The 13335-nt window shown below is 45.2% G+C and overlaps 1 protein-coding gene across 1 annotated transcript in view; it reads right to left on the bottom strand.

Annotated features, from left to right (window-relative positions):
- Positions 1 to 554: 554 nt before the first annotated feature.
- Positions 555 to 13335, bottom strand: part of carhsp1 (calcium regulated heat stable protein 1) — a 46960-nt gene continuing 34179 nt past the window's right edge. Inside the window, exons 2-4 of the mRNA XM_071391143.1 lie at positions 7538 to 7778; positions 3269 to 3391; positions 555 to 908 (exon numbers count right to left, since the gene is read on the bottom strand). Of these exons, the coding sequence (XP_071247244.1) occupies positions 743 to 908; positions 3269 to 3391; positions 7538 to 7752 (504 nt within the window). The 5' untranslated portion in view covers positions 7753 to 7778 and the 3' untranslated portion in view covers positions 555 to 742. The remainder of the gene's footprint in view (positions 909 to 3268; positions 3392 to 7537; positions 7779 to 13335) is intronic.

Raw genomic sequence — 13335 nt, 5'->3', positions numbered from 1 at the left:
CAGGCGAGGTTGGTGACCACTGCCTTACTTTAACCATTTTACAATGTCAACTTCAAATGGGGTCACATCAGACTCACTATGAAAACACACCTCCCATTTGAACACACCTCCCATCTGAAAACACACCTCCTATTTGAACACACCTCCCATTTGAACACACATCCCATTTGAACACACATCCCATTTGAACACACCTCCTATCTGAAAACACACCTCCTATCTGAAAACACACCTCCTATCTGAAAACACACCTCCTATCTGAAAACACACCTCCTATCTGAAAACACACCTCCTATTCACAACAGAACCCTGTTATTCTGTTTTATTCAGCAGTCACACTCACAAATAGGCCGAGATTCAATCTGATCAGGCGTTGTCGACGATGCGGCTTTTAAAGGCAATGTTACCGTGTTCGTAGAGATTGCATTAACTCCACAACGCTGCAGATGCTTGAAATGTGGCATCGGTCGACAGGCACTGTGGCATTGAATCCAATTGAACAGGAGATCTCAGTGATATTAGTTCAAACCATGAATAAAAACTACAGAACCATGTCTTGTTAAAGTGATGCAGCTTTATTTGATTAACCTTCCCATCTAATGATACATGTCTTCCCCATTCAAATACCAACCTTTCCATTTCCTCCCACAACAAGCATTAACCCATATGTCCCTTCAGAAAAACTAGAAAGAAGGGGACCCTTTCCCTGTTGACATTTCTCCCCTCCAGAAACCTCCGGGACTCAGGAGGAGCTGAGCAGCGCCCCACCCCAGGTCTCGTGCTTCGATCCTGGGTTGAGGTGGGTGATGGTGACATCCACCGCCTGGATCTTCTGGTACTTGGGAGGGATGGAGCACACCTTGTAGCTCACCTCATCTCCTTCCATTGGTACGTATTCCCCATCGATACTGTAGAGGGAGGAGGGATGAGTGAGAGATGAGAATACACGCTCATCTATATCAGTGTGTTCTTTTCCATTGGTCTTCTCTCCTAGAACCACGTGTACACGACTCTCCCAGAACCACGTGTACACGACTCTCCCAGAACCACGTGTACACAACTCTCCTAGAACCACGTGTACACAACTCTCCTAGAACCACGTGTACACAACTCTCCTAGAACCACGTGTACACAACTCTCCTAGAAACGCGTGTACACAACTTGCCAGACCACAAACATACACTGAGTGTACAACACATTATGGACACCTGTTCTTTCCATGACAGACTGTCCAGGTGAAAGCTATGATCCCCTATTGATGTCACTTGTTAAATCCACTTCAATCAGTGTAGATGAAGTGGAGGAGACCGGTTAAAGAAGGATTTTTAAACCTTGAGAGAATTGAGACATGGATTGTGTATGTGTGCCATTCAAAAGGCACACAAAAAAAATAAGAAAATAAAATCTGTCATTCTGCCCCTGAACAAGGCAGTTAACCCACTGTTCCCCAGTAGGCCGTCATTGTAAATAAGAATTTGTTCTTAACTGACTTGCCTAGTTAAATAAAGGTTAAATTAAACATTAAAAAGGGTGAATGGGCAAGAAAATATTTTAGTGCCTTAGGAAGGTGTCCATAATGTTTTGTACACTCAGTGACTCGTAAATAACCATCTCCCGCCCTCACTTCATCCAATCAGATCATGGCTCTCTGTTCCTACTCCCCTCCTACAAGCAGTAACTCAAGAGGAAGCCACCAACACAGAGAACAGTGAGGAGCTGGACAGAGGAGGCAGACTCAATGCTGCAGGAATGTTTTGAGAATACTGAGTGGAATATGTTTAAAGACTCATCCATCAACATTGAGGAATATACATCGTCAGTCACAGACTTCATTAGGAAATGTGTTGATGATGATGTACCCACAAAATAACAATCCGGACATACCCCAACCAGAAACATTGGATGAACGGAGAAATCCCTGCCATGCTGAGAGCCCATACTGCAGCATTCAATGTCAACAGAACGAACCCCGTGGACCTATCCCAACACGACTGGTACAAGGCCAGCAGGTACAAGCTGTACAAGGCCAGCAGGTACAAGCTGTACAAGGCCAGCAGGTACAAGCTGTACAAGGCCAGCAGGTATGATTAACAGAAGTCCCAGAGGCACCACAGCTATCATAGAGACCATCAGACACAATGACCGCAGGCACAAGTCTAAAAGAGTGCCCCAGCTGAAACTGTGCCAGACAAAGCTGCAATGCATCCACTGAGCCGGAGACAAACAACTTTCCTTGTTATTCACCATGAACCCAGAGACTCACTACGAACCCCAGAGATTCACCATGAACCCAGAGACTCACTACGAACCCCAGAGATTCACCATGAACCCAGAGACTCACTACGAACCCCAGAGATTCACCATGAACCCAGAGACTCACTACGAACCCCAGAGATTGACTATGAACCCAGAGATTCACTATGAACCCAGAGACTGACTATGAACCCAGAGACTCACTATGAACCCAGAGACTCACTATGAACCCAGAGACTCACTATGAACCCAGAGACTCACTATGAACCCAGAGACTCACTATGAACCCAGAGATTCACTATGAACCCAGAGACTGACTATGAACCCCAGAGATTCACTACGAACCCCAGAGATTCACTACGAACCCCAGAGATTCACTACGAACCCCAGAGATTCACTACGAACCCCAGAGACTGACTACGAACCCAGAGACTGACTACGAACCCAGAGATTCACTATGAACCCAGAGACTGACTATGCGTGGAGCTCCACTTGTTCCCTCGACTCCGCTACGACCAGCCAACCACCCTGATAGGCCAATACTCTGATCCCTGGCACCGCCTCCACCACCATAGAGAAGGATGATTGGGAGATGGGGAGGATGTATAGCACATAATAATATAAATCCGTCAGATGCATGGACTTGAACCAACTGCTGGGAGTCTCCGACTGCAGTAGCCGGCGGCGGGGGAGTGTGAGCATTTTGAACTTGCTACCTTGAGGTTCAGGACGGGGCGATACGTTCCATCGCTCTTGGGGACTAAAAGTACCGGCTGTACCAATCGCTCTGTACTTCTGATACGGTCGACCACTCGAATAGCCTGCTTTTGAAGGACAGAGAGAGAACTCCTCTCAAAAGACGGACAACTAGGACCTCAGGGACCAACGACGCCACGAGAAAGGTGGAAGGACGCACAGCGAACTGCAGACCGTACCCCCACGTCACCGTCCTCATCACTGGGTGAGTGGGAGCTGGTATTATTATGTGTGTTGAGGCTGTGACCCACAAACTTACTCTGAGATGTGGACAAAGATGTCGCTGCCTCCGTCGGCTGGTGTGATGAAGCCGTGTCCTTTAGTCCGAGAGAAACACTTACACACGCCGCTGAACAACGGACCCTCCGCTGCACGCTCCGCCCTGCACACACACACACACACACACAATAAAAGGAAGACAACATTTTTAAAAAAGGAACAATGACAAGCTTGCAACACGCATCTAATTATCCAGTATGAATAAGATTTGATATATTTGGTTTCCATTCTTCATTGTAACCACGACGACTCCACAAACAATATGAGCAGATTAGTCTTCAATAAAGAAATGTTTTGATCAAGTTAATCAGAAATGATGTAGGTACTTATTTATGATGATCCAAAGCCAGAAATGAGTGAGTCACTCAGCTTTATGCTGACAAATATAGATGTTGCTGTAAATAGCCTACTAAATAGGCCAAACCTAGATGTCACGCCCTGGCCTTAGTATTCTTTGTTTTCTTTATTATTTTAGTTAGGTCAGGGTGTGACATGGGAAGTTTGTGTTTTGTCTAGTTTAGGGTGTGTGTATTGTTTAGGGGGTTTGTATAGTGTATGGGGTTGTGTTCAGGAGAGAGGTCTAGGAAAGTTTATGGTTGCCTGGTTTGGTTCTCAATCAGAGACAGCTGGTTATTGTTGTCTCTGATTGGGAGCCATATTTAAGGCAGCCATGGGCTTTAGGTGATTGTGGGTAATTGTCTATGTCTATGTTGCATGTTTTGCACTTAGTCGTTTATAGCTTCACGTTCGTCTATTTGTTGTTTTGTTTCGTTTTTTCTTCTTCTAAATAAAGAGAAGATGTATTTTTCACACGCTGCGCCTTGGTCCTCTCTCTCACCGCAAGACGATCGTGACACTAGATGAATATTAAATTGCCTAAATAAACTAGTACATTTCATTAATTAAATAAATGAACTACCTCAGGTATTGAAAATATGGGTCATCTTTTCCCCCTCCCTATCCTCGCTGTACTTTCTTTCATTCAGTTTCTTCTTCTCATCAGTAAAGAAGGACTCCGTGTTTCAGAAACTCCCTTTCTATAGAGGGACTATCACTCTCACACTGTGGTAAATAAAGACAGTTTGTTATTTAGAATGGTTTATTTCTGTTTTTAGAGGGAGAGAAACCAAAAGGCCACCGTGTCTATTTTTCTAAAATCATCAGTCCACATGTCAAGTGTAATTGAGCCATTGTATTTAAGTTCTCTTTCCACTCCGGGACACCCGCCTGTTGTTCTGCCTGATGCAGGACTCCAGCGCCAGAAGAGAGAGACTCTCGGACTAAAACATTCACACCTCCATTCATTTACCAAAGGAGAGTGTAAATCGCTGAGCCTGGTGTGAAAAATCCCCCAATTTGTGCCACAGTTTAGACTAGCGATGTATCAGCGTTCTAACTCCCCCTTGTGGTAGTGTGGTGCAATGACAGAAGATGAGGCATAAGATCACAACTTTTAATTGAGGTACCACTTTAGTGTTATGATACATTATATAGTGTTATGATATGGGAGTAGTGGTGTTATGATATATTATATAGTGTTATGATATGATATGGGAGTAGTGTTATGATACGGCGCACGCACAGTGTTATGATAGTCAGGTTACAGACATGTAGCTAGGACCCCTAGACATAATGAGTCAGGTTACAGACCATGTAGCTAGGACCCCTAGACATAATGAGTCAGGTTACAGACCATGTAGCTAGGACTAGGACCCCTAGACATAATGAGTCAGGTTACAGACCATGTAGCTAGGACCCCTAGACATAATGAGTCAGGTTACAGACCATGTAGCTAGGACCCCTAGACATAATGAGTCAGGTTACAGACCATGTAGCTAGGACCCCTAGACATAATGAGTCAGGTTACAGACCATGTAGCTAGGACCCCTAGACATAATGAGTCAGGTTACAGACCATGTAGCTAGGACCCCTAGACATAATGAGTCAGGTTACAGACCATGTAGCTAGGACCCCTAGACATAATGAGTCAGGTTACAGACCATGTAGCTAGGGCCCCTAGACATAATGAGTCAGGTTACAGACCATGTAGCTAGGACCCCTAGACATAATGAATCAGGTTACAGACCATGTAGCTAGGACCCCTAGACATAATGAATCAGGTTACAGACCATGTAGCTAGGACCCCTAGACATAATGAGTCAGGTTACAGACCATGTAGCTAGGACCCCTAGACATAATGAGTCAGGTTACAGACCATGTAGCTAGGACCCCTAGACATAATGAGTCAGGTTACAGACCACGTAGCTAGGACCCCTAGACATAATGAGTCAGGTTACAGACCACGTAGCTAGGACCCCTAGACATAATGAGTCAGGTTACAGACCCTGTAGCTAGGACCCCTATACATAATGAGTCAGGTTACAGACCCTGTAGCTAGGACCCCTAGACATAATGAATCAGGTTACAGATCATGTAGCTAGGACCCCTAGACATAATGAGTCAGGTTACAGACCATGTAGCTAGGACCCCTAGACATAATGAGTCAGGTTACAGACCATGTAGCTAGGACTCCTAGGCATAATGAGTCAGGTTACAGACCATGTAGCTAGGACCCCTAGACATAATGAGTCAGGTTACAGACCATGTAGCTAGGACCCCTAGACATAATGAGTCAGGTTACAGACCATGTAGCTAGGACCCCTAGACATAATGAGTCAGGTTACAGACCATGTAGCTAGGACCCCTAGACATAATGAGTCAGGTTACAGATCATGTAGCTAGGACCCCTAGACATAATGAGTCAGGATACAGACCCTGTAGCTAGGACCCCTAGACATAATGAGTCAGGATACAGACCCTGTAGCTAGGACCCCTAGACATAATGAGTCAGGTTACAGACCCTGTAGCTAGGACCCCTAGACATAATGAGTCAGGTTACAGACCATGTAGCTAGGACCCCTAGACATAATGAGTCAGGTTACAGACCATGTAGCTAGGACCCCTAGACATAATGAGTCAGGTTACAGACCATGTAGCTAGGACCCCTAGACATAATGAGTCAGGTTACAGACCATGTAGCTAGGACCCCTAGACATAATGAGTCAGGTTACAGACCATGTAGCTAGGACCCCTAGACATAATGAGTCAGGTTACAGACCATGTAGCTAGGACCCCTAGACATAATGAGTCAGGTTACAGACCATGTAGCTAGGACCCCTAGACATAATGAATCAGGTTACAGATCATGTAGCTAGGACCCCTAGACATAATGAGTCAGGTTACAGACCATGTAGCTAGGACCCCTAGACATAATGAGTCAGGTTACAGACCCTGTAGCTAGGACCCCTAGACATAATGAGTCAGGTTACAGACCATGTAGCTAGGACCCCTAGACATAATGAGTCAGGTTACAGACCATGTAGCTAGGACCCCTAGACATAATGAGTCAGGTTACAGACCATGTAGCTAGGACCCCTAGACATAATGAGTCAGGTTACAGACCACGTAGCTAGGACCCCTAGACATAATGAGTCAGGTTACAGACCACGTAGCTAGGACCCCTATACATAATGAGTCAGGTTACAGACCATGTAGCTAGGACCCCTAGACATAATGAGTCAGGTTACAGACCATGTAGCTAGGACCCCTAGACATAATGAATCAGGTTACAGATCATGTAGCTAGGACCCCTAGACATAATGAGTCAGGTTACAGACCATGTAGCTAGGACCCCTAGACATAATGAGTCAGGTTACAGACCCTGTAGCTAGGACCCCTAGACATAATGAGTCAGGTTACAGACCATGTAGCTAGGACCCCTAGACATAATGAGTCAGGTTACAGACCATGTAGCTAGGACCCCTAGACATAATGAGTCAGGTTACAGACCATGTAGCTAGGACCCCTAGACATAATGAGTCAGGTTACAGACCATGTAGCTAGGACCCCTAGACATAATGAGTCAGGTTACAGACCACGTAGCTAGGACCCCTATACATAATGAGTCAGGTTACAGACCATGTAGCTAGGACCCCTAGACATAATGAATCAGGTTACAGATCATGTAGCTAGGACCCCTAGACATAATGAGTCAGGTTACAGACCATGTAGCTAGGACCCCTAGACATAATGAGTCAGGATACAGACCCTGTAGCTAGGACCCCTAGACATAATGAGTCAGGTTACAGACCATGTAACTAGGATCTCTAGGCATAATGAGTTAAGCAGTTTCATAACTATTGAATTATAACACTAACTAGGTGTGTGTGTGTGTGTATGCAGTACTCACGCGGAGCAGGTCCTAGTACGTCTGGTTGGCAGGGGGCTGGGTATGAGGTAACCTCTCATGGGGGAGGGGGAACGGTCTCGGTACCGGGAGGATGGCGGGCACAGGGACCCAGGGGACAACGGAGAGACTGGGGAGCCAGGGGCCCTAGAGGTCAGGGGAGGGGTCGTAGAGCATGGGGATACTGACCCCTGGATGGGCGTGGCTTCAGAAGACATTGTGGGAGGGCAGTCGTGTCAACCACCTAGAGTAGAGACAGACAGACAGACAGGCAGACAGACAGACAGGCAGACAGGCAGACAGGAGAGAAAGGGAGGAGAAACCCAGTTGAGTTGTTATACTAATAGACCTGATGATGACATCACAGTGACCCTCTAAACAGTTTACAATAGACAGCAGAGGTGGACGTCGTGACTACAGAGAATAATAAGAGATAAGAGGGAGGGTTGTATCATTTCAGTCCTTCCCTCCTAACTCTTTCTCTTGGCCCATCCATCTCTTTCATTTCCTGTTCCACTGTCTAGGAAATGTATTTGGTCTGTCATTTCTTCCCTAGCCTGGGTAGCAGTCTGTTTGTGTCATTATGCCACTGTTAGACATGATGCACAAACAGAACTGGGACGTGACCAGGCTATTTCTACTCTACTATGATAGATCAGTAGATCTGGGACCAGGCTAATTCCACTCTACTAGACTCACACTGAAAACTGTGATTTAGCTACATAGGCACTAGCCTGACTGCAGACACACAAACACACCCACTCCAAACCCTGGCCGTCCAATCAGTGTCCTCCTAGGACATTAAGAACCCTCTTCACCATGGCAACACCAATCAAAGAGCTGCCAGGTTCTAGCCCATGGGGCCTGTTCAGGAGGGTTTAATGTTACAGAACATTCAGATAGAAATGTGAAAACACATTTTATATATACAGTTGAAGTCGGAAGTTTACATACACTTAGGTTGGAGTCATTAAAACTCGTTTTTCAAACACTCCACAAATTTCTTGTTAACAAACTATAGTTTTGGCAAGTCGGTTAGGACATCTACTTTGTGTATGACAAGTAATTTTTCCAACAATTGTTTACAGACAGATTATTTATCTTATAATTCACTGTATCACAATTCCAGTGGGCCAGAAGTTTACATACACTAAGTTGACTGTGCCTTTAAACAGCTTGAAAAATTCCAGAAAATTATGTTGTGGCTTTAGAAGCGTCTGATAGGCTAATTGACGTCAATTGGAGGTGTACCTGTGGATGTATTTCAAGGCCTACCTTCAAACTCAGTGCCTCTTTGCTTGACATCATGGGAAAATCAAAAGAAAGCAACCAAGACCTCCGAAAAAAAATTGTAGACCTCCACAAGTCTGGTTCATCCTTGGGAGCAATTTCCAAACGCCTGAAGGTACCACGTTCATCTGTACAAGCAATAGTACGCAAGTATAAACACCATGGGACCACACAGCCATCATACCGCTCAGGAAGGAGACGCGTTCTGTCTCCTAGAGATGAACGTACTTTGGTGTGAAAAGTGCTAATCAATCCCAGAACAACAGCAAAGGACCTTATGAAGATGCTGGAGGAAACAGGTACAAAAGTATCTATATCCACAGTAAAACGAGTCCTATATCGACATAACCTGAAAGGCCGCTCAGCAAGGAAGAAGCCACTGCTCCAAAACCGCCATAAAAAAGCCAGACTACAGTTTGCAACTGCACATGGGGACAAAGATCGTACTTTTTTGAGAAATGTCCTCTGGTCTGATGAAACAAAAATAGAACTGTTTGGCCATAATGACCATGATTATGTTTAGAGGAAAAAGGGGGAGGCTTGCAAGCCAAAGAACACCATCCCAACCGTGAAGCACGGGGGTGGCAGCATCATGTTGTGGGGGTGCTTTTCTGCAGGAGGGACTGATGCACTTCACAAAATAGATGGCATCATGAGGCAGGAAAATTGTGGATATATTGAAGCAACATTTTTACTAGGATTAAATGTCAGGAATGGTGAAATACTGAATTTAAATGTATTTGGCTAAGGTGTAAGTAAACTTACGACTTCAACTGTATGTCATTCAGCAAACACTTTTATCCAAAGCAACTTAGTCATGCGTGCCAACATTTACCATATGGGTGGTCCCTGGGATTGAACCCACCACCCTGGTGTTGCAAGAGCCCCGCTCTACCGACCGAGCCGCGCTCTACCGACCGAGCCGCGCTCTACCGACCGAGCCACTCTCTACCACGCTCTACCAGAACTTAAAATTGATTCAATTCAGATTTTGTGTCACTGGCCTACCCACAATACCCCATCATGTTAAAGTTAAATAATGTTTTTAGAAATGTTTACAAATTAATAAAAAATGTCTTGAGTCAATACGTATCCAACCCCGTTGTTATGGAAACGCCTAAATAAGTTCAGGAGTAAAAATGTCCTTAACAAGTCACATAATAAATTACATGGACTAACTGTGTGCAATAACAGTGTTTAATGTCTACCTCATCTCTGTACCCCACACATACATTTATCTGTAAGGGCCCTCGGTCCAGCAGGGAATTACAAACACAGATTCAACCACAAAGACCAGGGAGGTTTTCCAATGCCTCGCAAAGAAGGGCACCTGTTGGTCGATGGGTAAAAAAACAGACAGACATTGAACATCCCTTTGAGCATGGTGAAGTTATTAATTACACTTTGGGTAGTGTATCAATTGTGGCAAAATGGCTTATCAATACACTACCCAACTACAACTCAGTTGCCAGTGAGGAAGGAAACCGCTCAGGGATTTCACCATGAAGTTAATGGTGACTTTAAAACGGTATGGAAAATAAATTAACTTTATGTCCTGAAAAGAGGGTGTTGTTTGGGGCAAATCCAACAAAACTCATCACAGAGTACCACTCTTCATATTTTCATGCATGGTGGTGGTTGCATAATGTTATGGGTATGCTTGTCATCAGCAAGGACTAGGGAGTCTTTTAGGACAAAAAATGAACAGAATAGAGCTAAGGCGAAATCCTAGAGGAAATCCTGTTTCAGTCTGCTTTCCACCAGACACTGGGACAAATTCACCTGCTCAAGAGCAAGCAGTAAAGCTTCATGTGACCAATGTTGCTTTGTAGCCTCTACAGATGAAACACTATGGAGTCTTAAAGGAGGCCTGTAGCCTCTACATATGAAACACTATGGAGTCTTAGAGGAGGCCTGTAGCCTCAACAGATGAAACACTATGGAGTCATGGATACATTCCCTGTATAAACACTATGGAGTCATGGATACATTCCCTGTATAAACTGACCCTCCTCCTCTGGCTACAATTGAGATAGCCACACATGTCAACCAGATGGACACAATGGAACTATTTTACACACACACCTGCTGACACTGGCTGGTTTCAGTAGCGATCAGACCCATGGATCAGACCCATGGAAAATTCCACCAGAGACCAATGCTGATCTCTATATCTCTGTGTGTGTGTGTGTGTGTGTGGGGCCTAAATTCTTTTGTTTCTGAATAACCTCCAATATTACCGGTCAGACAGGTTTAGCAGATAACATACATAAATACACCATCACGGTGATCATCATCACTGTCCCTTCCCTCATGTCTGTACAGAACGCCGCAGCCCGTCTGGTGTTCAACCTTCCCAAGTTCTCTCACGTCACCCCGCTCCTCCGCTCTCTCCACTGGCTTCCAGTTGAAGCTCGCATCCGCTACAAGACCATGGTGCTTGCCTACGGAGCTGTGAGGGGAACGGCACCTCCGTACCTTCAGGCTCTGATCAGGCCCTACACCCAAACAAGGGCACTGTGTTCATCCACCTCTGGCCTGCTCGCCTCCCTACCTCTGAAGAAGTACAGCTCCCGCTCAGCCCAGTCAAAACTGTTCGCTGCTCTGGCACCCCAATGGTGGAACAAACTCCCCCACGACGCCAGGTCAGCGGAATCAATCACCACCTTCCGGAGACACCTGAAACCCCACCTCTTTAAGGAATACCTAGGATAGGATAAAGTAATCCTTCTAACCCCCCCCCCCCTTAGAGTTAGATGCACTATTGTAAAGTGGTTGTTCCACTGGATATCATAAGGTGAATGCACCAACTTGTAAGTCGCTCTGGATAAGAGCGTCTGCTAAATGACTTAAATGTAAATGTATAGGATCAGACACACAGTTAAACCTCTTGGAGTTGGCACTATGTAGTGTGTCCACAATGGAAACAAGTCGACACGTTGAGTAGTGAACACATCAACAGGTTGACAGAGGAGATTCAGCTGGTTCTAGTAGTGAACACATCAACAGGTTGACATAACGGAGGAGATTCAGCTGGTTCTAGTAGTGGACACATCAACAGGTTGACATAATGGAGGAGATTCAGCTGGTTCTAGTAGTGGACACATCAACAGGTTGACATCATGGAGGAGATTCAGCTGGTTCTAGTAGTGAACACATCAACAGGTTGACATCATGGAGGAGATTCAGCTGGTTCTAGTAGTGAACACATCAACAGGTTGACAGAGGAGATTCAGCTGGTTCTAGTAGTGAACACATCAACAGGTTGACAGAGGAGATTCAGCTGGTTCTAGTAGTGAACACATCAACAGGTTGACAGAGGAGATTCAGCTGGTTCTAGTAGTGAACACATCAACAGGTTGACATAACGGAGGAGATTCAGCTGGTTCTAGTAGTGGACACATCAACAGGTTGACATAATGGAGGAGATTCAGCTGGTTCTAGTAGTGAACACATCAACAGGTTGACATAACGGAGGAGATTCAGCTGGTTCTAGTAGTGGACACATCAACAGGTTGACATAATGGAGGAGATTCAGCTGGTTCTAGTAGTGAACACATCAACAGGTTGACAGAGGAGATTCAGCTGGTTCTAGTAGTGGACACATCAATAGGTTGACAGAGGAGATTCAGCTGGTTCTAGTAGTGAACACATCAACAGGTTGACATCATGGAGGAGATTCAGCTGGTTCTAGTAGTGAACACATCAACAGGTTGACATAACGGAGGAGATTCAGCTGGTTCTAGTAGTGGACACATCAACAGGTTGACGGAGGAGATTCAGCTGGTTCTAGTAGTGGACACATCAACAGGTTGACATAATGGAGGAGATTCAGCTGGTTCTAGTAGTGAACATCAACAGGTTGACATAACGGAGGAGATTCAGCTGGTTCTAGTAGTGAACATCAACAGGTTGACATAACGGAGGAGATTCAGCTGGTTCTAGTAGTGTACACATCAACAGGTTGACAGAGGAGATTCAGCTGGTTCTAGTAGTGGACACATCAACAGGTTGACATAATGGAGGAGATTCAGCTGGTTCTAGTAGTGAACACATCAACAGGTTGACATAATGGAGGAGATTCAGCTGGTTCTAGTAGTGGACACATCAACAGGTTGACATCATGGAGGAGATTCAGCTGGTTCTAGTAGTGGACACATCAACAGGTTGACATAATGGAGGAGATTCAGCTGGTTCTAGTAGTGGACACATCAACAGGTTGACAGAGGAGATTCAGCTGGTTCTAGTAGTGAACACATCAACAGGTTGACATACTGGAGGAGATTCAGCTGGTTCTAGTAGTGGACACATCAACAGGTTGACATCATGGAGGAGATTCAGCTGGTTCTAGTAGTGAACACATCAACAGGTTGACATAATGGAGGAGATTCAGCTGGTTCTAGTAGTGGATACATCAATAGGTTGACAGAGGAGATTCAGCTGGTTCTAGTAGTGGACACATCAACAGGTTGACATAATGGAGGAGATTCAGCTGGTTCTAGTAGTGGATA

The sequence above is a fragment of the Salvelinus alpinus genome, chromosome 1 (assembly GCF_045679555.1).
Source record: "Salvelinus alpinus chromosome 1, SLU_Salpinus.1, whole genome shotgun sequence".
NCBI classification, from domain to species: Eukaryota; Metazoa; Chordata; class Actinopteri; order Salmoniformes; family Salmonidae; genus Salvelinus; species Salvelinus alpinus.
The sequence above is the reverse complement of the archived record's forward strand: the minus strand, read 5'-3'. Positions and strand labels throughout refer to the sequence as shown.